Source organism: Pempheris klunzingeri, chromosome 17 (genome assembly GCF_042242105.1).
Source record: "Pempheris klunzingeri isolate RE-2024b chromosome 17, fPemKlu1.hap1, whole genome shotgun sequence".
In the NCBI taxonomy this organism is placed as follows: domain Eukaryota; kingdom Metazoa; phylum Chordata; class Actinopteri; order Acropomatiformes; family Pempheridae; genus Pempheris; species Pempheris klunzingeri.
In genome coordinates this window covers 7,863,633-7,890,717 of record NC_092028.1, presented here as the reverse complement: position 1 = coordinate 7,890,717, position 27,085 = coordinate 7,863,633, and the positions used below count along the sequence as shown (strand labels likewise).

General features: G+C 44.5%; 1 protein-coding gene across 1 annotated transcript in view; it reads right to left on the bottom strand.

Moving 5' to 3' along the window:
- Positions 1-1,914: 1,914 nt before the first annotated feature.
- The window catches only part of tanc2a (tetratricopeptide repeat, ankyrin repeat and coiled-coil containing 2a), a 37,734-nt gene continuing 12,563 nt past the window's right edge, over positions 1,915-27,085 (bottom strand). The window contains exons 2-29 of the mRNA XM_070847419.1: positions 25,785-25,896; positions 25,480-25,587; positions 19,193-19,332; positions 18,601-18,769; positions 18,190-18,510; positions 15,253-15,378; positions 14,899-15,165; positions 14,108-14,250; positions 12,879-13,110; positions 12,610-12,782; positions 12,394-12,474; positions 12,105-12,305; positions 10,914-11,048; positions 10,602-10,798; positions 10,392-10,500; positions 9,962-10,084; positions 9,748-9,885; positions 9,513-9,611; positions 8,352-8,543; positions 8,138-8,231; positions 7,611-7,744; positions 7,396-7,519; positions 6,603-6,778; positions 6,248-6,380; positions 5,465-5,556; positions 5,212-5,346; positions 4,902-5,002; positions 1,915-3,900 (exon numbers count right to left, since the gene is read on the bottom strand). Coding sequence (XP_070703520.1) covers positions 2,004-3,900; positions 4,902-5,002; positions 5,212-5,346; positions 5,465-5,556; positions 6,248-6,380; positions 6,603-6,778; positions 7,396-7,519; positions 7,611-7,744; positions 8,138-8,231; positions 8,352-8,543; positions 9,513-9,611; positions 9,748-9,885; positions 9,962-10,084; positions 10,392-10,500; positions 10,602-10,798; positions 10,914-11,048; positions 12,105-12,305; positions 12,394-12,474; positions 12,610-12,782; positions 12,879-13,110; positions 14,108-14,250; positions 14,899-15,165; positions 15,253-15,378; positions 18,190-18,510; positions 18,601-18,769; positions 19,193-19,332; positions 25,480-25,587; positions 25,785-25,842 — 5,898 coding nt within the window. The 5' untranslated portion in view covers positions 25,843-25,896 and the 3' untranslated portion in view covers positions 1,915-2,003. The remainder of the gene's footprint in view (positions 3,901-4,901; positions 5,003-5,211; positions 5,347-5,464; positions 5,557-6,247; positions 6,381-6,602; positions 6,779-7,395; positions 7,520-7,610; positions 7,745-8,137; positions 8,232-8,351; positions 8,544-9,512; positions 9,612-9,747; positions 9,886-9,961; positions 10,085-10,391; positions 10,501-10,601; positions 10,799-10,913; positions 11,049-12,104; positions 12,306-12,393; positions 12,475-12,609; positions 12,783-12,878; positions 13,111-14,107; positions 14,251-14,898; positions 15,166-15,252; positions 15,379-18,189; positions 18,511-18,600; positions 18,770-19,192; positions 19,333-25,479; positions 25,588-25,784; positions 25,897-27,085) is intronic.

Genomic DNA, 27,085 nt, shown 5'->3' with positions numbered 1-27,085 from the left:
AACACAATGTTTTATTGATTTTGATTGGTTTAAAGCAAACACTGATGCACTATGACAACCTGTTTCCACGCTTTAAACTAATCTTGAGCGTCCAATCAACTTGCTGATAATGTACTTCATCGTTCCAACTGGCCAGTCTGACCGTGACAGCGGCTTGTCAAACCAGAGCGGTTTGTGTCACCACATCCTCTCACGGCTGGAAACTCCTGAGCAGTAAGAAATAAGGGCAGTGGTTACAGAGACTGTACTGTGACAGAGAGGTCAGAGGTCATAGGCTCCATCGGCATCGGCAACTCTGACACCAAGCTGCTGAATCATTAGAAACATAAAAAGAAATGTACAAAAATCAGGCATTCATGTGCAGAAAATACATTTAAAAAAATGAAAGCTTAGTCCCACTTTGTGAACACCATCTGTGAGCGCCCCCCCCACTGGAAAACTAGCTCTGGAGCTGATTGTTAGTTAACCCCCTCCTCTTTGTTGCCACAGCCAGTCAGGCAGCTTTACCTTCTCACACAGCTGTGAAGAAGGGGAGGCTTTAGTCCGTTTTAAAACAATGAGTAAACTCTCTCTGTTTGGGGGGAGAAGGTTTAGCCACAGTCAGTTGGCTTTCATTGAACTACTGACAGTAGAAGGAGCCAAATTGCCAGCTCATGGGGTAGGTGAGCACCATGTTTCCATGGCGATGAGTGTCAGCAGCCCTGGTGTGTCAGTAGGGATCCTTGTGGTTTGCATAAATTAGATTTACATAATACAAAAGACCTTCATAGAAAAAACTAAAATAACTACCAAAGGGGAAAAACAAGAAAAACCCTTAAAAAGGCGTTTTTACAGGGTGTTCACTGCAGATCGATGTCATCATACACAAGCAGGAAGAGATCTCAGCTCCCACACTGCTCTTCTTCTCCGTCTCTAAACAAACATATAAAGGCTAATCCAAAAGGAATATACAGTTTGCAGAGAAACAATATTTATACAGTTTAATACAGATATAACTTAAAAAAGATAAATATCCCTTATTTTTGTTTTATGTACAGCGAGTCAGTGCTTTTTCAATGACAGCATCATCCTAGTTTCTCAAACTATGGCTTGTGACCGGGTCACTGACCAGCATCTGACTGGCACAAGTCTTGGGGCCTGGATCCTGCGGCAACCGCATCCAAGTTTCCAGTTGTTAGATGGTTTAAGTGCTTCACACTTGAAAAGAAAATCTTCACTTAAAGGCGTCAGCAGCAGACAAAGGTGACAGCGATGCTTTTGTGTCTCTCTTGTCTCACTGAATGTCCCCACCCAGAGTTACATGACCGTGGCAGAGCAGTGCATTATGGGTATTCAGAGACTTCAGTTCTGAAATGTACTTTAAGCGAAGGATGAACAGGGAGGGAAGGAGGGATTGTTTAGTGCTATCTGGTGTCTTCTTTTCATTTTTATTTCCTCATCGTGCTTTGAAATGGCAGGAGCTGTCTCATGTTGAAGCACTTTCCACATTCCCTTCGCTTTTCTTTGTCTCTGGCTGCTTCATTCATAAACCTGACCAGTAACAGTATGTACAATATGTTCCATATACCGAACTTCCATGTTTAACGTCTGCTCTCCCCTCCACCTTCTGGTTGATTCAGGAGTCAGTATGTTTCAAATGAAGTAGTGCTCGTCTTTCCGAGCAACCCCACCTCACACAGGGAACAGCGGGGTGTGCTGTGGGCAGGATTCTCTTTCAGACAGTTCTTTTCTTCACACAACTATTTCTATCGCTTTTAGTGTATAAAACCGTATTTGTACAACCATGAATATCTTCAAGGAGAGACTGGCAGTGTCCGCTGTTATCCTGAGCGGTTATTGCGTCTTACCCCTCGGAACGTACAAACTACACATTGTATAAAAGTAGTTGAAGTAATTCCACAGCCCCAGTGGATCTTGGAATATATGAGTGCGTTCTTTCCTTTTTAATCACTCTTCATTAACCCTCCTCCCCTGTCTCAGACTCCGCATTTAAACTTATTTCTCTATACATTGGACTCCACAAAGGGTCTTTTTGGTTTGACGGGAGAGGTGGGGCCCGTCGGTCTGTCTCTCGCTCTGTCTGAGCAGCCATGGATCACTGGTAGCGTCTGAGCCAGCTTCACATCCAGGTAGGAGGGATTCTGACAGGCGACCTGCACCGAGCCCTCGCCCTGAGGACCGCTGCCCGGCTGCACCGCATAATAGTCGAGCTGGTTGTCGTGGAGCAGGTGACCGTTGTGTGCGTTGTTGTTGCTGCGGTTGTGGTAGGCGAAAGAGGATGGCTGGGGTTGGCCGAAGATTCCTTGACTGGCGGGGGTTTTGCCAGGCGAGGTGACGACCGTGTCCACTGAAGACACGGCCCAAGAGCGAGAAGGGCTGAGGCAGGACGCAGAACTGGAAGGAGCCTGCTGTTGATACGGCTGGTGCACTCTCGCTGTCCTGTCGATAACTCCCATGAAGGGGGTGTTCCTCGACGAGCGGCCCGCCTCTCCTGGATAAGTCCCGCCTCCAACCATGCATAATTCTGACTGGGGAGAGGAGATCAGAAAGAGGTCATCGTGGTAACCAGTAACCTCGCCCACACAGGCCAGATCTGAAGGCAGATCCATGTGTTGGGCGGAGGCTGAGGTCCTGAAGCCTGGGCCGTGATTAATGGGCTGCCCACCGGCGAGGCTGCCGCTGCTGGTGGAGAAGCGGACGCTGATGCTCTGAGAGTGGGCAAGAGGCCTCGGGGGAGGAGCGGGGGAGGAGGCTGGGTGGGCACTGAGTGGGCGTCGTAGTCCCCCCTGGTGGTGGTACTGATAATCGTGCGATGCTGGAAGGTTATCAGGAGGCACTACTGTCACCTCGGTAACTTCCATGGGGTAGTGGGCTGCTTTGCACTGGTTTCGACTGAACTGCCGGGCCTGGCCAAATCGATTTAGCCCTGCCCTGTCCACTCCTCCTTCTCTCCCGTAGGCAGATGTAGATCTTGTCTGGCCAATGAAGTCGTCCTCCATATCATCGTGGGGATATGAAGCTCCAGAGCTAAGACCGGCCTGGACATGCAGGCCGGCCCTGATATCTAAGGGGCCCGGGCAAATGCCTTCTCCCAGCTCTGCTAATTCTTGGGGCAGTTGGCCAAATTGGGAGTAAGCAGAACTTCCCAAAAGCATGCTGGAGTGGGCCGATGAACTGGGCTGACTGGTTCTGACAATCTGGACTTTGGCTTGTTGGAGCCACTGGCCTTGAACAGGGTTCTGCTTCTGGAAGGATCTCAGATTGGACATGTGTTGGTGCTGCTGCACTCCCTGGTTCTGGTCTGAGTGGTGCAGGGCTGAGATGGGCGGAGGATGGTGGTGCAGACCTCCAGTTCCTGACAATGCAGGCATACTTTCTGATATCGGGCTGGCATGCTGCTGATGCTGCATGGGGGAGAGAGGAGGGCTGAAATGGTGATAGGAGGAGGGCGGAGGAGGCGCAGAGTGATAGGGGGAAGAGGATGGGGAGTGGGTGGGGCTGGGGAGGTGACGAAACAGGTGAGTAGGAGAGAGGGAGGAGGGTGATGGCACCCCGGGGCGACAGTGGGTGTCAAGACTTTGAACCACAGGTGGAGACTGGAAGGAGGGGCGAAGAGCATCTCCTTCCCTGTAGCTCTCCTCTTCTTGTTCCTCCTCTTCCTCGGTAAGCCCCTCCCTGTCCTGGAGCTGCAGACAACCAGAATCTCTGCACCTGGCCTCGGTGACAGCCATGGCCACATTGTGCTGATACACGTGATGTGATGAAGAGGGGGGAGCGTCTTGTTGCTGTGCAGCCTGCCGACACTCTTCCTTCACACGGGACAGCAGGCGCTGGATCTCCCGATTGGATGGACACAGGCGGCTGGCCTCAATCAGGTCCTCCAGGGCTGCATGGAACTGTCTGAACGGTGAGAGAGAGCAAAAGCAAAGAGAGAAATAAGATTTCAGAAGACCACATATACACATGAAGGCTTCGCTGGCTGCAAGATAATCCTTGATGGCAACTGTGCCCGTAAGAGTGTATCCACTAAAAGTGCTTTTGGCACTTTATGGAAAGTATCCCTGCAGAGATAGACCTTTTAGTTAAAGAGTAAGATCCTTTTTGTTGAACCAGCAACAGCTGTTATATTACTCTCTTTCAAGCAGCCAGACTCCATTACCAAAAACAGTGATTTTACCTCACAGAACACAGGCATTGCTGGTTTACTGCTGCCTTGATTGGTCAGTTTGTTTTACAGGGTAAGGTCATATCTGAACTAACCCTGAAGCACTAAAGTCACACAAAGTTTCCAGAATTTCCCCTCGGGGATCAATAAAGTATTTCTACTACTAAAGTCTTGTGTTCTGGAGGGTAAAATTACTGAAAGTGATGCGACAGCTGTGTCTGGTTGAACATAATGGATCTTACTCTGTAACAAAAAGGTCTCTCCATATAAAGACCTTTTCCATAATGTTGTCTGACACAAGCCTGAGCCTGTCAGAACCACCACTTTTAGTCTACTTTCTTTGACTGACACAGTTGCCCTCAAGGATCACGTTGCAGCCATTGCAGCCCATTTTGCCAGCTGAGGCGAACTACAGGTTCAATTCAAAAACTTTTTGTACCCATTAGTCATTTAGACACTAAGACATGTAAAATGGGCCAGGTATAAAAATACAGGAATGACCTTTTTATAATGCTCGTGGTCCCAATAGAGAGGATACTCAAAATATTAGGGCTTATAACTATCAAAGAATATCTAACTAAAAGAATACACGTATACCTGGTGGCTTTCAGCTGGTAAAAAACTCACCTATTAGATGAATGAATAATACATTTAAAATGACTTGCTTAAGGTTAAATGTTTTGGATAGGGTCCCTGTGTTCCTTTTAACCACTTCTCCTCATGTTGCTGCGGTTACCTGCGGCTGCGCTTGGCGCGGGCTCGGGCGTAAAAGGCTTCATAGGATTTAGCTTTCAGCTCTAGTGCCTTAGTAGCGAACTCCTCAGCAAGGCCAAAATCCTGAAAACAAATAAAAAGAAGTCATTATTTTGTACATCAAGGTAAAGGACGGAAAGCTGTGATAACAATAAAATGACAAATATCCTTTCTTGGCATGAAACTAAAGCACATCATGGGGTTACACATGATGTTGTGAGTTTACATTGTTGTCCAAAGTGGACCTGTGGGTGTGTGTGTGTGTGTTTAGGAGAGAGAGAGAGGAGACTCACGTTCATCTTGCGGTGGCAGCGTGACAGGTTGAGCAGCACACACACTCTCAACTGCTTGAACGTCTTCAGCTCGTCCCCGGGAAACTTCTGGAGAGCTGACTGATAGGAGTGAGCCGCTTCCCTCACTTTGCCTTGCTACGAATACACACACCAGACACAGAATAACCACAATATCAAATCTGATGAAAATGTGTGTGTGTGTGTGTTTGTGTGTGTGTGGGAGTTGTGAGTTGCCTGTGCTTGCGTGCATTACCTTGTACAGCCTGTCTCCCTCCTGGATCAATTTACTAAGCAGAACCATTAAGATGTCTGGTTTAGAGGTTGCCATGGCCCAGGTCGCTGGCCCTACACACACACACACACACACACACACACACACACACACACACACACACACACTGTGATACCAGAAAGCACCTGACACATGTATTATAACCTCTGCAAAGTTTACTGTATCAATCAATTCAATAGCATTTGTCTGTTTGCGTATTGCAGTTAGCTATGTTTGACTGACGTGGTGGAAAAGAAGGAACAAGGTGGGAACAATGTGTGTGTAGCGCCACCATGTGGCCGCTGAGAAAATAATTTCTGTTCTGGCTCATAACTACTGAAGTGCAAGTGGATTCCTTGGTTATATGAAAAAAAAGTTACCAATGGACCATGCTTTTTTCTCTATTCAATTTTTCTGCCATCTTGACTGTTTTTCCATCCCCCTCCCTTCATCCAATCTCGTCAGAAATAGCTTGACATTTTGGGAAGATGCACTTATTTGTTTTCTTTCCGAGAGTTAGATGAGAAGACTGATACCACTCTCATGTCTGTCTGATCTGCAGGTTAGCATAAAGACTGAAAAGAATAATAGTCATTGTCAGAATGTAGATATGCTAATGTGGTATTTATATGAATCATATAGCCCTCTGGTGGCCTGGTGGCTGTACAAATGCAGCATCCCCAGTTTGATTCTGGTTAGGGACCTTTCTCACATGTCTCTTGCTCTAATTTCCTGTCTGATAACATTACTGAGTCATGTTTCTACCTATTTTGGCTCCCTTTTTGAGCAGAGCGATGACTGCTGAGGTGTTTCTGCAGCCGACTGCTCGGTCCAGAGGACGCATCCCGCTGCAGTCCACATGCTCTACTGATGCACCGTGATCCACCAGGTGCTGCACCTACCATGGAGAGGGACGCAAAAAGAGGAGTCTTGATATCAGTTTTCTTCACTATTGCTATCAATGAATGCTAATAAGAAGATGTAGAATACCCATTTAGCTTAAAATACGGAGATAAGCCTATTACACAGTTCTCTGCTGACTCTGAAGGACAGGTAAGCCAGGACTGACACACCATGTCTAAAATATGGCAAATACCACAATTGATTGTGTTTCACGCACCACTTCTGGGTCACCGCAGAAGGCAGCCAAATCCAGAGGTGTCCGACCACTGCGGTCAGCATGAGTGGTGGCTGCACCTCTCTCCACCAGCTCTTTGACCAATGGGAGCTTGCCTTTCAGACATGCCCAGCTTAGCGCTGTTAAACCTTCCCTGTCAGTCTGGTCGAGAGAGGCTCCTGGAAACAGACAGGAAGGAGGAGAGATTCATCCATGTACATTAGGATCAATGTTAATGGTGGGCTCAGGGGTCGGATTTAGCATGAGACAAGAGGACCCAACTGACTAAACTGAGTGAATGCTCTCAAACAAAAGCTGGTATCTAACTCATGGCCAGGTCTCAAATAATAAAACTGAGTATACTGTACGTTTAATAACAGACTGATTTCACATTAAATGAATACAAATATATTGTGTACACTTTCAACTTCAATTCTAAAAACTGCTGTGCCTTAAAATTTCTTCCATTTCTTAATATTTATTCATAATCTTAACTATTTTCAAAGTCATCTGTAGTTGGCCTTAACAAATCAAGCTGAATTTCCATTTTTTCTCAGCTTCTCTAGCTTAATAACTGCCAATAACTGTGATTGTGTAAGTGGAATTATTTAAACTGCATTTGTAGAGGAATTATTCTGTCTCAAACTTTTTGAGCCAATGAACTGTTTCCACTTCATAAACAAATTCAAACAGGAGCAGAAAATATAATTATTATATATTCTAAAATATATTTTGTTGCTGTATTGTGTTCATGCTATTGTTGTATTGTTAATAATGTCAGTAGATGGGCTGTTACCATGATCCAGTAGCAGCTGGCCGGTGGTTATATGTCCCTCCGAAGATGCTGTCATCAGAGCTGTGCGACCCTGCTGGTCGACCATGTTCACCTCCACACCGTGATTCAACAGCAGCTCCACCACCTGACCGAGGCACACAGATGGATACTCAACATTTCTGGAGCAGGAATCAAACTAGAACACGTGTCTGGCGTGTGTGTGTGTTCTGCTGTACCTGCCAGTGGCCACGTCTCACAGCACTGAAGAGCGGAGCCACCCCCCGCCTGTTGCCCTGCTCAGCAGCAGCACCCTGATCCAACAACAGCCTGCAGACAGCCAGCCTGCCACTTCCTGCTGCTGCTGTCAGAGCTGACACAGACACACAGAGCGAGGGACACAGGCTTCTGAATGTGAACTGGCAAGTTTCAAACAAAAACCATTTAACAGTTCACAGTGTTATAGCTTTAAAAAAAGATTAGAAGAGTCTTTTTAAAATATACTCCACAGGAGGAGGATGATGAGAAGAAGAGTTATGTGTGTTCAAAGAGTTCTATATCACAAAGATAAGTAAAAAAATATTTAACATAACATTTAACTTCCATAAGGATTGTAGCCTAAATCCACCACGGCTCTTAATAATAAAAGTAAACAGTTAAACTACAGTGTTGGCACAATTCTTTATATAGCTTTTTAATGTATATCTTATCGTGTATATAATGAGAAGTGGAGTAGTATTCATGCAGTCTCCAGATTTTTCAGTACCTGTCTCCCCCCACAGACTGTCAGGTGTGTTAATTTCAGGTCTCTCCTCCTCGTTCTCGTCTTCCTCTGGAAGATCCAGGAGGTATGACACCATCTACACACACAGAGTCATTATAACCTCACACAAGACAAAAATATTGCAAACATATCAGAATATTACATTACTGAATCTGGAAACTGTGTGTGGATCTGTGTGTGTGTGTGTGTAGTTGACCTCTGCATGGCCCATGCTGGCTGCTGCAATCAGAGCCTGCCGTACCGCCTGGCACCTGGTGACCCCCCTCTGGCTGCAGCAGGAAGTGCAGCTCCAGTCTGCACGTTTTAGCAGGAAACGCAGCACCTCAAGGTGGCCCCGCTGAGCTGTGTGCACCAACACACACCGACCTGAGTTGTCCACATGACCCACCTGAGTGCACAGGGAAACAGAGACTTAGAGGAAGTGTCCTGTTCACCTGAAACACTGAGTTAACACTGAACTACATAGTGAAAGTAGGCAGTGAGCGGGAGATATTTCCAGCAGTCAGTGAAACCCTTCTTCAAAAAGTGTGCGTTAAAAAAGGTGGTGCATTAATTATCTGTGAGCAGTGGTAGAAATGGCTGGTGGGCCATGTGTGTGGTAGGGGAGGAGTCTTACAGGGTCTAGGCTGGCACGCAGTTGCCCCATAGGAATACATTACAGCCACTGAAGCATATTTGATGCCTGTTTTCGGCTGTCGGTGGAGGAGATCCACTGTACCAATTCAAAAGGCTTTTGTACCTTCTAGTCATTTCAAAACGAAAACTTGTAAAAGTGAGCCCCAGTTGTAAAAATACTGGAGTTAATCTTTAAAGATTTAAGGGGGAAAATCTTTTGTAAATGAGTTGCGTCTTAAATGGGTCTGTATTTCAAAACTATGTGTTAAGATTGTATTATTGTTTATTTATCAAGATATAGGAGATAAAAAATGTTACCATCTCTTTCAATATCAATAGAGATTGAGAAAAGGAGAAAACATTCTGACATGGGAAAACTGTATAGGGAAGGAGGTTTCACTCACCGTGCTGATCCAACAAGCACTTAGTTTGAAGCACACTGACGTCTTAAAGTTAAAATTAAAATAGAGCTGAAGCACTAATTTGTAGAATTTATATGATTGCATCTTTGAGATTATTCCAATGCCATATATTTGTTTGACAAAAAAAACTCAGACAGTCCTGACATGAAATCCCAGTAAGCCTTTAAATAAGCAGTGGACAAAAGAGGTCATTCTTACTATGACCACTGGATGGCACCAGAGTACAAAGTTTTCAAATCCTGTACATAGAGGCTTTACATCTTGAGAGCAAGAGGATCTAATGGGCAGACAGGTGGGCAGACAGGTAGACAGACAGCTACCTTAGCTCTGTGCTGACACAGCATGGTGGCAATGTCTAGATGTCCAGCTGAGGCAGCGAATCCCAGTGCGGTCAAGCCATCATGTGACTGAGCGTCCACCTAGTGATCCAACACATACATCACAAGTTCATTTGCAGCAAATTGGCATAATTGTCCCATAAAGCCCGGTACTGTAAATACTGTGATGTCAGTGATACAACAGACCTTGAAAAGCTATGAAGAGAAAGATTTTCACCTGAGCTCCATGGTCAAGCAACAGCGCCACAGCATCACTGTGGCCCAGGTGGGCGTGAACACACAGCAGGGGGGCGTTGTTGAGGACATCACTACAAAAATCCACGTCAGCTCCACCCATGATCAGCAACCTGCTCACCTGGACAGGTAGAGAGCCCAGTTACGGTCTGCCTGTATTAGCAAGTGTGTGTGGATGTGTGTGTGCAGTGTGCTACCTTGATGTTGGGGGTGTAGAGGTTGCGTAGCGATGACAGAACAGGGCTCAGGCTCTGCGTACTGTAGGACAGCCACAGCCCCTGCAGAACTGAGGAGGAAACCCCAAGCTTCTTACTCAGGCCCTGGAGATGACACATGTAGCATTAGCATAAAAATAAGTAACATTAGCATAAACACAAGTCATGTTTGCATAAAAACAAGTAACGCTAGCATAAAAACAAGTAACGTTAGCTTAAAAATAAGTAATGTTAGCATAAAAACAAGTAACGCTAGCATAAAAACAAGTAACGTTAGCTTAAAAATAAGTAATGTTAGCATAAAAACAAGTAACGTTAGCATAAAATGGCACCAAACCAACTCCTCATCCCGGTCACCCATCTAAACCGAGCTACGCTGACCCACTTGAAGACTTTGTGTGTGTGAGCTAACCTTGTAGATGTGAGCCTTCAGGATGTGATGTCCCAGCTCCAGTGTCTGCTGTCGGTTCAACTTTCCGTCCTGTCTGCAGAGCCAGAAGGCCAGGAGAGTGTGACCGCTCCTGGAGACAGACAGACAGACAGACAGAGGAATATTATACAGCTCACTGAAAACCTCTCTCTTTCTCACTCTGACGTTCCCGCCACCTGTCCGTCAGCATACCTGGGGTCGCAGAGGAACCTGTCGTCCTGGCCCTCCTCTCTCCACACCAGCCACTCCCTGAAGGAGGCGTGGTTCAGCATCCTGCTGCCGTCGCTGCGCTGCAGCAGGAAAGAGGAGAGCTGCTCCAAACGGTGAGCAAACTCCGGCCAGTGCAGCATTCCTCCTGCCAGAGCGCCCGCATTCACCACCTCAAAAAGCTGCCGGAGAGGAACAGTCACATTTCAAGTGTTTTGTAGTAAAGCTCAGGATGTTGCAATTCATTCTGAGTGGGACATGAATGTATACACACACACACACAGTGATGGCGCGTACCTGCTGATCGGTCAGTGGGTGAAGTGACGCCACAGTAACGTTGAGCAGTGGCAGAACTCTCTGAAAAGATGACTGGGTGGGAAATCGCATGTTGAGCTGCAGCAGGTAGACCTCTGCTAGACTCACAGGAACCACCTGTACACACATGAACACATGTGAAGTCCTTCTGTTCACTATATGTCACACTGAATATGCCTAAGTAAGCAGACAAATCATTCAGTGAATACATATCTAAATGACAAATAACTATGGGTGGGCAACATGGCCCAAACCTTATCACAGTGCATCACCAAAATAACTGAATAACTGACTGAGTGTCAACACACTTATTATTTTCTTCCATATAATCAAAGACAGCTGCCACACATGAGACAACACTTGACTTAAAAACAAAGGAGCAATTTAACACCAGCCTGACTTCAGTCACTGGGATTCCTCCTCCTCCACATCTGCCCAAATCTTGTTACCTTGCCAGGCAGCTGGATTTGCAAAATCACGCAGTATGGAGTTCAACTGCTTTCAGCACTTAATCGCCAAATGACATTTCGATCACTTTAAGCCTCTCGGGAGCTTCCGCTTTATCACTTCTAATGAAAACAGACACTTCATCTGCTTTCATCTCTACACCTCATCTGATGGGTCTCTTCTTCTTCAAAAGGCGGGTCTGCTGCTTTCAGCACTTCCTTGACATTTAACAAAACAACTCATTTATACTCTTCAGCTGACATTTGAACAGATGCAGTTGCGTATATACCGACTGACACGTGAACGACGCTTCGACTTGAACTCAGGTTTTGTCATTTACAACTTAACTGATGTTTCAATTGCTTTCATTTCTTACTCATTAAATAATAGTTTATCTACTGGAGTCTGGCTGTTCAACTGCTATCAATGCTTTCTTGTCAAATTATATTAAATGCTTAATTGATTGCTTAGACATCGACTTATATTATAGTTGCTTTCACCTCGCAGTCAGCTGTCAATCAGGTCTTATTTTTCAACTTTCAGTTCAACTACTCTCACAAGCTGACAAATCACCTCCAAAACTTTCAGTGTAATCCTTTCACCGAATACACTTGCTTACACTTCAACTGACACTTCAAACCCATTCAGTGACTCAACTTCAACTGCAAGTCCATCAAATAATGACCAAAATTTGTTTTCTTCCCTCCTTCCCCAGCACTTCCTCACCTTAAAGCTGGAGCTCTTTAGGACAAGGTATCCTCCCTCTATCAGGTCCAGGGTCAGTTTCAGGTAGAGGTATGAACCCTTGCTCAGACTCTTCAGGTGGCTGATCAGCTTGGCCAGTGCCGCGTTGTCAAGGCGGCCATTGCTCAGCGACACGTTGCTCTGGATCTCAGGGCTGCTGTGGATACGCTGCATGAGGTAACCCTGAGGAAAAAAGAAAAGACAGACATATATGTAGAGACAGACAACAAGACAGACAGACAGGCTTACAGGCAGACTGTGTGCATGTTACCTGCAGGTCCTGGTCTATGGCGCTGTTCTCTTCCATCCTGTCTAGAGAAACTCGGTGAAAAGGCAGAGAGGCTGTGATTTCCTAATTCAGAAAAAGACAGAGAAACACGTTTAGTAAGATTAAAGAAGCAGCTTTGACTGTCACCAAAGCCACCTGCAGTCACTATCACTAGCTTACACACTGACAGCAACTAGAAATAGCTTGGAGTGTGAATACCTGCTGACTGGTCCTGACAGTGGTGATAACCTTCAACCAGGAAGGAAATTTCTGGACGTTTCGGGACAGGAAGGAAGTCAGTGTGTCGCCATAGTCCGGCCGGTGGAACTCTGCCTCGTTCAGCCCATCAATTAGTATAATAAGCCCTGCCCCCTCCATGTGCAACTTCCTCTCTGGAAAAAAATGAACGTAGAACAGAACAGGTTAAGTACGTTTCCTGGCTTTACAGATGAAAGGCTCACAGAACACAGCAGAGTCTGTGTAGAGACCATTGTAGAGAGCATCCAGCGGTTCTAGTATTCCTCTCTGAAGGGCGGAGCTCGGATCCTGGATGCAGGAGCGTAGACTAAGAATGCTCTGAAGCTGCGGCGACCGGTGAAGTAGCTCCCGATAGGCCGACAGCTGAGGGGCGTCACTCAGCATCGCCGCCATGTTGTGGACGAACTCCGGGACCAGACAGGTGTGACAGTTATCGGCTTGACAGAAATGATACGAGACTACCTGCAGAGACAGACAGGAAGAAGTATTCGCATGACTTGTTGATTGATGCAAGACTGCAAGACACTGTAGGTAAAAGAAATGAAATACAGAATGGGCATGTGAAGCCATTAACCTCCATATCCTCATTATTGCCATGTTCAGGGTGGGGACCTTCCAAAGTGAAGCAATGTGGTTCCTTGACGATAAAACAATAAGTTTTGTTTTTCCAAATGTTTTTTTTCTTGTAAATGTACCACTTTAGTCTTTCTGAGTCTTTAGAATTTCTGAGTTTTTTCTTGCTAATTTATGACTATATAATCTCTGAGAATATCCAAGTTTTTTCTAGTAGATTTGTGATTTTTTCATATCAATTTACCACTTTAATCTCAGACAATATTTTAGGAACTTTTTCAGGAATATTGCTTCCGTCCCCCAGCTTTTTGTCTGAGATATTTTTAACATTGTTCTCATTGTGCTTTCAACAATTGAAATAAGAGGATTAATACCACTGATGTCTTTATGGTAAACATTTGGCATGAGCCAGTGTCCAGTTAGCATAGCTTAGCTTAGCACAAAGACAAGACATGGTTAAACAGCTAGCATTGTTTTATCCAGCAGCTCTAAAGTCCACTAATTAACATGTTCTAGTTCAAAAAGTGTTATAGTGTCAAAAAAGTGTGGGTTTTATGGGGTATTATGTACCTAACTATTTTTTGGCTGGGTGCAAGGATGGTGGTTGCCTAGCAACCTGGAGATGATGTAGACCTCTTTATGCTAACTTAAGCTAACCATCTATAGGGCGCAGGTACATATTTACAGTAAAGACTGCTGAGTGGCATCAATCTGAAATATAGTGCATGAAGTATAAAGTAGCACAATATGGAAATACTCAAGTACAAATACAGTACAGTACTTCAGTTAATGTACTTCATTATTTTGAATGAATAAGTGCTTTCGAGTAGCCCATTATGTGATGTGCCATACGGTATAACCACATTAAGTAAAGTGGGAATCCTACTTGTCCTGCAAGCCTCCTCAGTGCTTCCTCCTGCCTCCTCCTCATCTCTGGAGTTCCTGGACAGCTTCCTCCTCCTCCTCCTCCTTCATCTCCTGCTCCTCCTCTTCCCAGGGAATTGTGGGAGAAAGACACAGCCTCTACATCTGGAGTGAGGGTTGGGGGGGAAAAACAAACCTCAGTTAAGATACAAAGACTGAAACCATTTTCCTCTTTCTCCATGGCTTTGGCCTTCTTTACCCTTAACTTGATCTCTGCTGCTTTCATGCATTTTTTCCACTACATGATTTAATAGGTTTTCTGGTGGTTGGCTGTGTTGTGAGTCTGGCTGATTTTATTGGGTTCTGCATGATGACTCAGCTGTATCTTACAGAATAAATAAGACTGTCTTTGTGGCTGGAATAACCCAGTGGGGGTCCTTTGGCAAGCATGTGGTATGGGCTCCTGCCAACAATTTACTTTCAAGCGTCTACCAAGTACAGAGTATATTGTATGAGATGAAGCAAATAATAAAACATTTCTAAAAAGACATTGAGCCTTTTTGTCTGTCTAGAACTATGACGTCTTTTCGTCTCTGGACCTAATTTTATGCATTAGCAGTTATTCTTGCAGATTTGCCCCCAAAGTCACAAGCAGCCCAAAATCCTCTAGACTGCTTCATTTTCCATGTTAAGTTGTTTATTTTCTTCATATGCTTACTTGTAGCTGTCAACAATACACATAATAATATTTGAACCATGTGTCAACCTCCCCCATAATAACAAGACTAGTGAATAAAGCACAAGCGTTCTTACGTTTAGGTATGGTCTGGCTGCCAGCAGCGGTTGGCCTCATGCGGTTTCCATGACAACTGAGTGCCACCAGACGGCTGATGATGGCTGTTTTGCCAAAGCCCATGTTGCCGACAATCACCACCCCCCGACTGGTTGATGGGTCACCACTGCGAAGACAAGCGTCCACTTCCTGGAAGAGCCACTCCCTGCCGGTAAACAGCCAATCGGACGAGGGCCCGGGAACCTCAAAGTGGAGGGGCTTTAGGTTGAGAGAGGGAGTGAAACGAACTGCAGGGCAAAAGAGGAGGAGAAGTAAAATAGTTATCTGAATGTGTGTTTGAAAGTACATGGGTGCATGTGTTTGTTTGCCTTTACCTCTGTGGTCCTGTTGACTACGATTCCCAGAATTCTGTCTGGGCATTCTGAGAGATGTCCTTGAAGGGACACGTCTCTGCTGCTCATCCAGATAGGCAAGATCTTCAAGGTGGGCAGAACTAGTGGCTAGAGGGAGAGAATGAAGACGAAAGATCATTTTCTACAACGACAGCATTTGGGTGGAGCATGAAACCTTTCTGTGACCTCTTTCCACCAACATGGAGCCAGGCGGTTCCATTCCAAATCACAAATGGAATTTTGAACTGTTTGGAACATTTTGATCAAAAATAAATTGGCTCAGACTGCAAAGCTGTTTCCTAACTGGAACAATAAAAAAATAGTGGATGTGTCATATTCCACAGATTCCAGAAAGAGAGCCTTCATCTTCAAATTAGTCCAAGTTTGTTTTTTGGATAAAAATAAAAACCTGTTATCTGTTTGCTGACTTACACTCTCCGTTAATGACCCATCCTTGATTACAATGGTTCAACAACTGGTGGAAACTTTTTTAATAACCAGAGCTATTTTAGAGGAAAAGGAGTATGACTGAATCATCAGCACCATAGATTAACAACGTTTTAAGAAAATATCTAAAAGTACAAGGCTGCACATAAGAAACGCAAAGAGGGACGTCAGCTACAACTCACTCAAGGGGCATTTTGGTACTGATGGCAAATGGAAGGTAAAGTCTAAGCACTGTGGAAGCTTGACAATAAATTCAACAGTTTAAATCAATTTAGATTCAGGTTCTGGGTAAAATGTGGATGCTAAAATGTGAATTTGCTACAGCTTTCGCACCTGCTGATATCTTTTTCTCCCTGGCAATGGTGACCGAAGCTCCTGGGTACTTATGAATTTAGACACAGGCCAGCCAAATGATTCCTCAAGAACAAAGTTGAAATAATTAAATATATAAAATATATATAATTAGAACACGCCCACTAACACAGGTATCAGTTATTTGAGTCTTCGGATCAAATAACATAAAGTAGCATATTTGATAAGTAACTGATTATTTGTGGAATTAAAAAGAGACACAGCATATTAACAAGCAAGCTTTAGTGGTGTGTGTAGCTTACTTTTTTCACTTTGATGAGAGCCCGGTATGCCTCTAGTCTTTATGCTAAGCTAGGCTAACATGTCCTGACTACAGCTCAGTACTATTGTATTTCCCAAAATGTTGCACTATTGCTTTATTAACGTTCTTTCAGTTAAGGTCAGATGAGAAGCTCCATGCCACTCTAATGTCTGTAGCTACGGTAATATACAGCCAGGAGATGGTTAGAACTGGAAACAGAGGGAATCACCTAGTCTGGTTCAGTCCAAAGAGAAGAATTTACCGGCACTCCTAAAGTTCAGTGATTAGCACGATATATTCAGTTTGTTTATTCTGCACTACAATATAAAGCCAACACGTTGTGGTTGTGAGCGGGACTATTTTCTGGCCCTCAGCAGTCACTTCCTTGATTCTCCAATAGTTGCCTGGCAACATCATGGTACGCATAATTTTTCCTAAATGGTGCATAACTTTACGACCTGTGAATTCAACGTTGTTTTAATGTTGATCCTATTGCTCAACAGTGCTCAGGGCTTGACCACAATAAATGAATCCACAACCTGTAGGAGCCACTGCATGAACACACAGAACAATCTGATATCTACAGTGAACAAAACCACAAACCGAACCCAGGTCTGACACACTGAAAGGTCTGTTTCAAAAGTTGATCACTCGTGCTTAAAAGTTAAACGTTAAAGAGAAAATCAAACCTTGTCTTCCTTTTCCTATCTATTGTTAGATAAGTGAACGGGCAGGATTTGTAGAATTGTCTTTACCTCCACTACAGCCGCTACAAAGCCTGATAAATGTTGCTGTTGTTCCAACTCCCGACAAAAACAGACGGACACCTACCGAAAGTTTGATCCCATTACTCCAGTTTACAATCCTCCAACACCACAGTGCTGGCTCTGCCTTATATCCTGTGTGTGTGCAAGTGTGTGCGCTTTGACAAACGTCATACATGTCACTTCCTTCCTTTCTCAAGCGCTCATGGTTTTTTAGTTTTTATGAGACACGGGGAGAGGAAAAGAGGAAAGGGAGGATGAGATCTGAACATGCTGTCCAGAGGGCTCTCTCTGCTTCTCAGACCGGTGGTTTTGTAGCTTCATGTTACAAACTGCATGGAGCTCATTATCGCCTCATTTTTTCGCCTCTGTTTGTGGACAGATTAAACAAATAAGACACAGATCTTGCTTTCAGTCTTAGTGCTACAATAGGCTAACCATGTGCTGAATCCAGCTTTCTTTCCACCTGTAAAACAGTTTTTACTGTAAACAGTAAAGAAACAAGCTGTGAACACATCACTTACGTGTTATCAGCTTTAGACAACACCGAAACATTTAGCTGAGTGGCACTAAAATGCTGAATGGGCTTGAGGGGAGCCGCAGAATTTGATGATAGCTCTCTGTGGTTCCGTCACAATGAGTCACCACTTTCACATCACATATTGCCTTTTGCCATAGTTAATATAAGAATATTGACTGATGCAGCTTTAACAGCTTTAAAAGACATTTATTTCCAATAAAACGGCTACAGTGGGCATACTTTTCATTTGCAGTCATCATCTCATTGAGCCTGAAAAGATTTAATACTCATAAAGTTGCCTTATGTTATCCCGCACTAACAACACCATAGCTGCTTGTTGATAATGAAAATTTTGCTCAGTGAGAATACAAGGCTTTGTTTACTCACTATCACAAGTGAACTGACTATAGTTGATAAAGAGTGATGTATTTCCTTCCTAACAGGAAAGTGTGTGTGTGTGGGAGTGTGTGGGAGTGTGTGGCAGTGTGTGGGAGTGTACTGCAGGATTGGAAACCGTTTGAGTGACACATACACATGCACACACACCCACACACATCATCCATTAGCCATCTTACCAGCAACTGAATTGGGGCGCGGCATGAGGTAGAGAGGGATGGAGTGGGTGGAACCAGAGGAGCAGGCGGGGCCAGGCCCTCGGTCTGGGTGGAGCTTGTTGAGGCTGTAAGTGGACGCAGCCATGTTGTCCTCCACCCTGTACAGGAAGCCGTCATTCGCTCTTTCTGCCGCTGTCATACAGGAAGAGGAGGTGGAGGCCACCACCGGCCGGCCCCCCTGCTGCCAGAGGTTCAGGCTGCTGCCATGGTAACCATCACCGGGATACCTGGCGCTGTCGTCTCGTTCGGCTGCCGAGTCAGCAGAATAGCTGGTCAGCGTGGCTGAAAGAGGGAGTATGAAAGACCGAAAAGGTTAACGAACAAGCAGTGGAAGGGGCTCTAGCTGAAGAGGCCGTGTCTACACTATGTCACCTATGATGCCGCTGTCTCTGCTCTCCAGTGTTGAGGTGGGGGACGTGACGGAGGCGTGGTTGGAGGAGGCGTGCCTGTTGTTGTTGTTGCCCTCCCCTCCAGCAGGAGGCTGCAGTGTGGAACAGGGGGAGGTGCTACTACTGGCCAGACTGGAGGAAGGAGAGATCCTCTGTGGGGAAGAGAAAAAGAACTTTCCACACTCCCTTGTATTGTTTGTATTGTGTGTGCATGCATTTATGTATCTATGTTACATTTCCATTCTTCCTCTATTACATGTCAGTTACTAATCAATGTTTGGTTTATATGTGTTCTTTCCAATAATTGCTTTTATGCATTAATTTGGATACAGAATGTCCTTTCATTTGAAAGACAGAAACTTAGAGTATATACAGTAAAAAGAGTGTTCTGGACAAATCTGTTTTAGGGTTTTATTGTTTTAAGTAGCAGTTGTTGAGCTTGTTATGTTGAGGGAGGCATGACGTCATGAAATAAAACTTGATTTGAAAATAAATGGTAAAAGTGTGATTGGGTTTTGCACTAAACACCAAAAGCCATGTGTGTATAAGTGTGTCTCTGCGTGTGAGCTGGTTACCTGTCCATCATCCTGGGCGTGGTAAGAGGACCCTTGTTCTCCACAGACTATCTTTTCCCCCAGCAGGAAACCCAACCTGGTCATCAGAGCATCAGCCGCCTCATCTACTGAGGGTGGAGGTCCTAACTCCTCATCCTCACCTGAAGAAAAACATAAAGGTTTTCATCTGTCTTAGCCCTCCAAATCTACCACAACAGTTTGAGAGAGCAGTTTTAAAACTGATGCCACACCAATTTGCACTAAATACCCGTTTTGTGCAACAAATTATTTTTTTTTTACCACTGGGGGGCAGTGGAAACAAGTTGTGAGAAGTGACATTAGAGGTTCTAGTCGAGAGATTCTTTTACCTTTGGACAGAGCAAGGCTAGCTGTTTCCACTTCTTATGCTAAGCTAAGCTAACCAGCTGTTTGCAACAGCTTCCTGTATATTGTCTAGGCATGAGACGATTTAACACTTGGTCTCTAGTGTAAGGAACTACTGTATTCCTTCAAAATCGGCAACTGTCCACAAAAGCCTCGTTGCATGGTGTGTCAAATACAAAATGGATTCTTGTAAATTAAATTTGCAGTGGTGGAAACACAGAATGACACCTGGAAAGTTAAAAGCCAACATTTGCTGTCCTTTGGTGATGACCACCTCTGTTCCTCCCTTTATCCTCACAGAGACATAGGCCCTGTCCACCTACTCTGTTTCCCTGGCACCCTGCCTCCTCGCACTGTGAGACTGAATCTGTCCAATCAGGATGAAAACAGATATAAATCGGTCCAGTCGGCGGAGATTATAAAAATAGAGCAAATCATAATAGAACTTTAAACGCACGCACATGACAAAAAAGCATGAACTCCAACACAAAGCCCATTAGGAAGACTGTGTGTGGAACAGACATTGATCTCCATGTTAATATACTCACTATCATGACCTAAATATGCCAAGTGTAGACACACACACACACAAGACTGTAAGCCACATACTCTCTGTCTCTCCCTGACAGTCTATAATCACAGCTATAAATTGCTGACTGCAGGACCAAAGAGAAGAGAAGCATTGCACGCACACACACACACACACACACACACACACACACACACACACACACACACACAGAAAATCAAACCAACCAAACACAAAGCACACTGAGAAGAGTGTGTGTGTATACACGCGCATACATGCATGTGTATGTGGTCAGTCAATGACAGGGTGTGCGAGCCATTTTAAGAAGAAGAAAAATAAAATGGAAAGATCAGATACAGAGAGCTCAGACTTTTCCATTTCTGTCTCGTTAAATACTGCAGCCTCCGATTCCTTCTGTCACTCCTTCCTCCCTTCCTCCCTTCCTTCCTTGTACTACTTTTTCCTCCTTTCTTAGTTTCTTCTTTGTCACTTAGCATCTCCCCTTCCTAATGCGCCTTTGCTGAATTCTATTGTAAACATTTGCCTTTTGGTCTTGTAGCTGGAAAATCATGACTGAAAGTTACCGACAAGATTTGTCACCAAACATTATGTATTGACAAGGACCTCCTGGCGCAATAGTGTGACATGCTTGGTGGACATGGTTGTGTAACTTTAGTTTTTGTGTCTGTATTTGACATTAAAAGGACACATTTTATCAAAGTATTCCTTTAAACGAATTGAGTTATTAAAGTAAAGGCAAGATTGTCAGACACCATCTGGTTTTCCGTGGGGAGCTCACAGCTGTTGAAGATTTATGTGATATTTTAGTGAAGGCCCCCTGTGACGACGCCCCCTGTTGCTTGCTGAGGCTACATCTCATGTTGATGTATACAGGCTATCACTCAGACTCAGACTATGGGGTTTCTGCTATGTCAGTACGCTGATGGATTAACACCTATAGGAAAAATGATGGTTGTTGGTGTCAAGGTCACCAGTATCAACTAGACAAGACAAACCATCACCTTCTTTATCCGTGGCTCTGGAATTATGGGTCCGCCGCCATTGACTTCAAACGACATCAAGCAACCTGTCACTCAGAGAATCTCTTTTGGCTACGAAGGCCACGCAAATCAGACTACGAATTCACCATCTAAAAAGCTGGGTGACATTGAAGGTAGTCTACTGCTCATTTCAGTTTGGACTCTGATGTCAAATAAGAAGTTGACCCCCACCAAAAAGTCCTAAAAGTCAGGATATTAGTGTATAGACCATGAAAATGCAATATCAAATCACTGTACCCATTTTACCATAGACTGTATATAAAGGCACAGTACTTTTTTCACACTGTACAAAAATGAAGCTAAGGTATCCCAGTATATGGGTGCTGCCATCTTGTGCTGATGACATTATTTGGAGCCAGAGTCTGTGCAGCAGTGATCTGGGCTGGAGCAGCGGTATCCAGGCGTTGCCTATAAACCTATTGACTCAATCGTGGGTTAGGATTAGACGTCAATCATGACATCACCCCTCCTTTATACTGAATCAAATAACTACATAAAACTTATGTAACTTATAGCAAACTTTTTAGTTTGGCCCATAATCTGTCCGCTAACATGGAGGGGGTGGGGTTTATGCCCACTGCAGCCAGTCACCGGTTGGCGATGGAGGTGTTTTGGTTTCACTTTTGGGGAGCTGTCACATCGTCCATCTTTACATACCATCTTAGATTATGACAGAAAATTTAAAATAAAAATTTCAAGAGAAAATATGAAAGAAAGCCCCAAACACTGACTCTAACGTAGTAAGTTTTGAACTTTGTAGAAGCTGGTTGCCTGCTGAAATAAGAGCATCAGGACAGAGGGAGAGAGAGAGAGAGAGAGAGAGAGAGAGACACAGTCCTTCACTCTCACCTTCATCCTCACTTCTTCCTCTTCCTCCTCCAGGATGATCCACCCATTCCCGGCACAGCTCAGCGCTTTCCTCGCGTGACAGACAACAGCAGACGTAAAACAGCAAGCGCCGCAGGAAGGAGGAGGCATGGCTTATGACCCCCGCCGCCGTGCCACCCCCGCCGCACCTGCAGCTGCCCGCTGGCCTCCACGGGCGACGCACGGAGGACCGCTCATGGCGACACCACTTTGCTCGGGAGCGGGCGCACGCTTTCAAAATAGCCGCCGTGCAGTCCATGGCTAGCTGGCAGGGTTCTGATTGGTTCAGAGTGGGTCCATGAAGAGGGCGGAGTCAACAAAACAAAGGGCTGCTATTGCCCCAGAAAACAACAGTTTGGTTGATGGATGTCAGCAAGGTTCTTTAACTCAGTTGTTTCTCGAATCATCCTTTCCATGAAGCTTTCTTGGTGAAAGTTGAAATGCACATGGTGGCATCATTATCCACTCCTCTTCTTCTTGGTCCTGAGCACCTCCTTCTCCAAAGTACACAAAGGAGAGAGGGAGAGAAAGATGAAGGAGGTGGGAATGAAGATAAGAGGAGGAAGAGACTCTCCAGGACAAGAAAAACATTCGAGGTCCTCCAGCTTCTTGACTGCAGTTAAAAAGCAGGATGATGAAACAAGCGTATACAGCGGTGGCTGCTAATCTGCTCAGTCAAAGTATGTAGTTACTTTCAGAGGTGAAACAGAACACGCATGCTTTTAAACTTGACCACAACTCACAGCAGGTCTGGACGATGTAATCCACTGCTTCATGTCCTTTTTAGCCAAAAAATGCAGTCCTTTTCATTCACAGGTAGAGTGTCCTCGAAAGCAGGCAAAGAGAGAAAACACCAACTAAAGCGTGGGGTGGAAAGAGTAAATGTCCTCCTAGACGACGTCCAGGTTGGTCAGAAGCGAGCAATAAGGAAAGTTTCCAAGTGTTAGAAGAGTTTTTCTTTTAACAACGGAGCCTCCATATCTGCTCTGAAAGACGACCTCCCTCGTCTGACTGCACCGCAAATCAAAACCTCCCCTCCTCCAACCCCGAAAAAAAAAAGAAGAAAAAAAAAAACACACACACACACACACACTCACACACACACACACACACACACACACGGAGAAAAGGAAGGACTGCAGCAGAGGTTGAATGTAGAAGGGTAATCTGTTACACGTCGAGAAGTACGAGGACAGTTTTTAGAGAGACAGTTCTGTCTTCTGACAGAAGAAAAACACCGGCAGAGAGAAAAAGACTGAGAGAAAACTTGGATAAAGGTCGGCAGAGCAGAGAAATGCTGCAATTAAAGTCAAACTCCCTTTTCCAAGAACAGAAGAGCGTCTGACCGCAAAGTCCCAGAGAAGATGGAAGACCGCTCCACTTTAGTCCAGAAAATGTAAACTAATGCGAAAAGGAAAAATACTAGATAAAGTGTTAAACTGAAATAAGCATCAGTTAAATGATGTTTAGCTGATGTTTCTGAAAACCCCTTCTAGAATTTACTTTCCATCAACTGAGAAAACTTTCCAATGACAGGAGAAAGGGGAGAAAGATAGGGTCAGGAGGCATTTCAAACCTGGACCCTGTTTTTTTTGCACATTTTGGTGCAGAAAATGATTAAGAGGACCAAAAGTATTCAAATTGGTCCGGTAGGTTGCCCAAGCCAGCAGCAGCGAAACTGGCTGCAACATGTTCCTGGGGGGCAACTGTGCTACTGGGGGGCAACTGTGCCCGATTACAGTAAGCCATATCAAGTTAAAAGTGGCGTGTGGATTCCAGTGGAGTCACAAGCTAAGATGGCAGCTACAGAGATCTGTTTAGCTAACCTTTAGCAGGAGTTTAGCTAGTTTTGAGTTACCACCTTATTTAGTTATATGGCACGACCAACTTATATTACTAAGAAGTCAGTTCATTATATATATATATATATATATATATATATATATATATATATATATATATATATATATAGGATATTTCTGCAAATAACAGATAATTGCTGAGGTAAATTTAGCTTTAGCTTTAGCTAAGGTTAGCTTTGGCTACCTCATTAGCTAGTTTTCCCTTGATTAGCGCTCTTGCTTAAGAAACCCTGAGTGCTACAGTTTGGTTTTAGCTCTATTTTGTAGTTACTGTGATGTTAAAAGGCAGTTTTCAAATACATTCTAAGTTTCTCTTTCATTATTATTCTTCATGAAAATGAAACAGATGCCGAAAAGTTTTGACCAAATACTCAGCGCCCTCCGGAGTCAGGAGGAGGAGAAAAGAGGCAAACACAGAGAAGACATGAAGAAGTGAAGAGAAACAAACTGAAATCAGAGGTTGCGCGTGCATGTGGGCATGATGTTCGGACTTTAAGAAGTTTCCTTGTCTCATTATGTTCCTGTTTTGACAGAGAGCGAGCAGTAGAGAGAGCGCTGGAGAGAGGCTCCACATGGTAATGTTTAGGAGAAGTGTGTCAAAGCAACCCTTCGGACGAGGAAGAGGAGGAGCAGCAGGAGAGGAGAGGAGAGGAGAGGAGAGGAGAGGAGAGGAGAGGAGAGGTTGGGTTACGTTTCTGTGTTTTCCTCTCTCACTAAGGCACAGAGGGACGATCAAATGCAAGGTCAAAGGTCAACCCCCCTCTGCTGCCAAACACAGCGTAACAGATCACAGCTGTGTGTGTGTGCATGACAGAGTAAGAGACAGAGAGGGAGAAAAAGAAGAAGAAAAAGACAGTGTTCTAGCACTGGTTGTGGTTTCTCCACCGACTCCATGAGGGACATGTTCCTGTATGGCTTAACAAGTCTGTAAAATCACGACATCACAATGAGGTCCACAGATCCTGCAAATAAATTAACGAAATAAATGAACTTTTCAAGCCCTTCTTTCAACTGCTCTCTCCTGATTAGAATAAAAGGATGCTGTGTTCACAACGTTACACATTTTTAAAGTGTGCTCGTAGTCTGTTCAAGATGGGGAAGCTTCTTTTGGCCCGATTCATGATCTGACCTTTTTCCAACTGAGCAAATACAAATAATATGTGAAATCTCTCGCGAAATGAGGACCAATGGTAGGAAGCTGATTGTTTTCAGGGCCTTTGAAGCTGTCTCCATGTTGTAGGTTGCTGATTCAAGAAGCCCAGTTTGTTTGTGTGAAAGCTCGTCAGACACCAACGTTTTGCACCGTCCAATCAGGTTCTGGCTGTGGTCGGACATTTGTGCAGTCACAGAATATGGCGTGACGCAGCCATGCTTATTTGGCTTATGTTAGCGTCGTAGCCGCCAACAGTTCAGCTGGAGAACGCCATCTGTTTCTCCCTCTGTGTGATGAGTGTGTGTTATCTTGTCAGTGTGAATTCCAGTATTTGACTTATGACAGATTGTTATCATACTGTATGTGGGTGCGCAGTCGTCACATAGATAGATAGATAGATAGATAGATAGATAGATAGATAGATAGATAGATAGATAGATAGGCAGTCCTACCAGGTCTTTTTGCCAGCCGAAGGTTGAGGAGCGGAGAAGAGGGCAGCGAGCGAGTGAATCCTTCCATCATCCTGACCTCTGACCCCTCTGACTCTATGCTACTGCCACCTATAGAGAGGCATCAGAGAGAGCTTACAGATCATCTAGAGCAGAGATACGTTTCCTCTGTAAAATGTAACACATATGGAGTATCTGACATGACAATATAATCAGAGTAGATCGTCCTTAACGGACACAACACATGATCATTTGGTCCAAAAGAAATACAGTATAATGTAATAAAAACACATAGGGGTACTGACCACTGTTGCTGTTCTTGCGGGCTTTGCCTCCCAGCAACATCTTCAGGCTGTTTCGGAACATGTCGGCTCGCGACGACAGGTCACACAGGCACGACTTCAACGACGTCAACACCCCCTGGGGAAAGAGAGGGAGTCAGGGAACTGTGAGGATTAATAATTGCTACCCACAATGCAACTCCACCACCTACAGTTTGGAAATATAGCAGACTCTAAACTAATTTGACATAGTAGCCAAAGCATGTAATTAGAACAGTGGCGTCCGACACATGATGCCACTGGGCACAAAAAGTCATTTTCTCATAGACTTGCATTGTGAAAGAGATCATAACCCCCACGAATCAGAATTTGATCCATTCTGTCTGATAACATTTGGAAAGAGCTGCGCAGTTTAATTACTTAGTTAAAGATGTATGACGTGTCCTTGCTTCTTCCCACTCTACAAAAAAGAAGCCAAAGTGTCCTGGATAAAGCCGCTGCCATGTCGCACTGATGACTCCATTTGGAGCCGGAGTCACTTTTGGTGGGCTGTCATACTGTCCGTCCTTACATACAGTCTAAGGGTCGGTCAGGGATTCAAGTGTGCTATGTTGGTAGTGCCCAACGTGGCCTCGTGCTGCCAGCATCACACAGAGATGAGGAGTGGGCCTCAGCCGTCTGGTTATCTCACTTCTTTCTAAATTCAAACCACCAGACTTCTTTTCTTTTTCAAACAGATTAAACATAAGAGATAGAACGTGTTAATTAGTGCTCTTTGGAGTGACTGACAGACGAATGTTGTAACCTTCGAACGGAGTCCAGCTACTACTCTCATATTTAAAGAGGAACTGCACACTTAGAAATGCTCTTTGAGTTGTATACTACATGATGTGAATGTATTTCTTATAAAATACATTAAAAATCTGCATTTCCTGAGCTGAAAACACACCTCAACACACACCATCTAGTGTTTTAAATCAGCTCGAACCTTGCAAGGCCAATGCTGAGATAGAGCCAAGCAGTTGGGACCCATCTATATCATAAACTATTAAGAAAAATAGTTTATGCTTTTAGCTGCCCCACACTAATGTCTTCTTTAGAGGATTGTGCTGCAGACAAGTAATAATAAAGTGTGCGGACAACTCTGAGGGAATGGAGAGCAGGAGAGTCCACAATAGAGGAAGTGATCTTAGCTTATTGGCTTTTAATTTCATTAGCGTGGCTATACTACCTCCTCTGTTGGAGTACAAGCTGCCCAATGAAACAGACGTGGTTTGCAGACAGTCATGTGAGTTGAGGTTACAAATATGTCTTTGGAATAAGCTGCG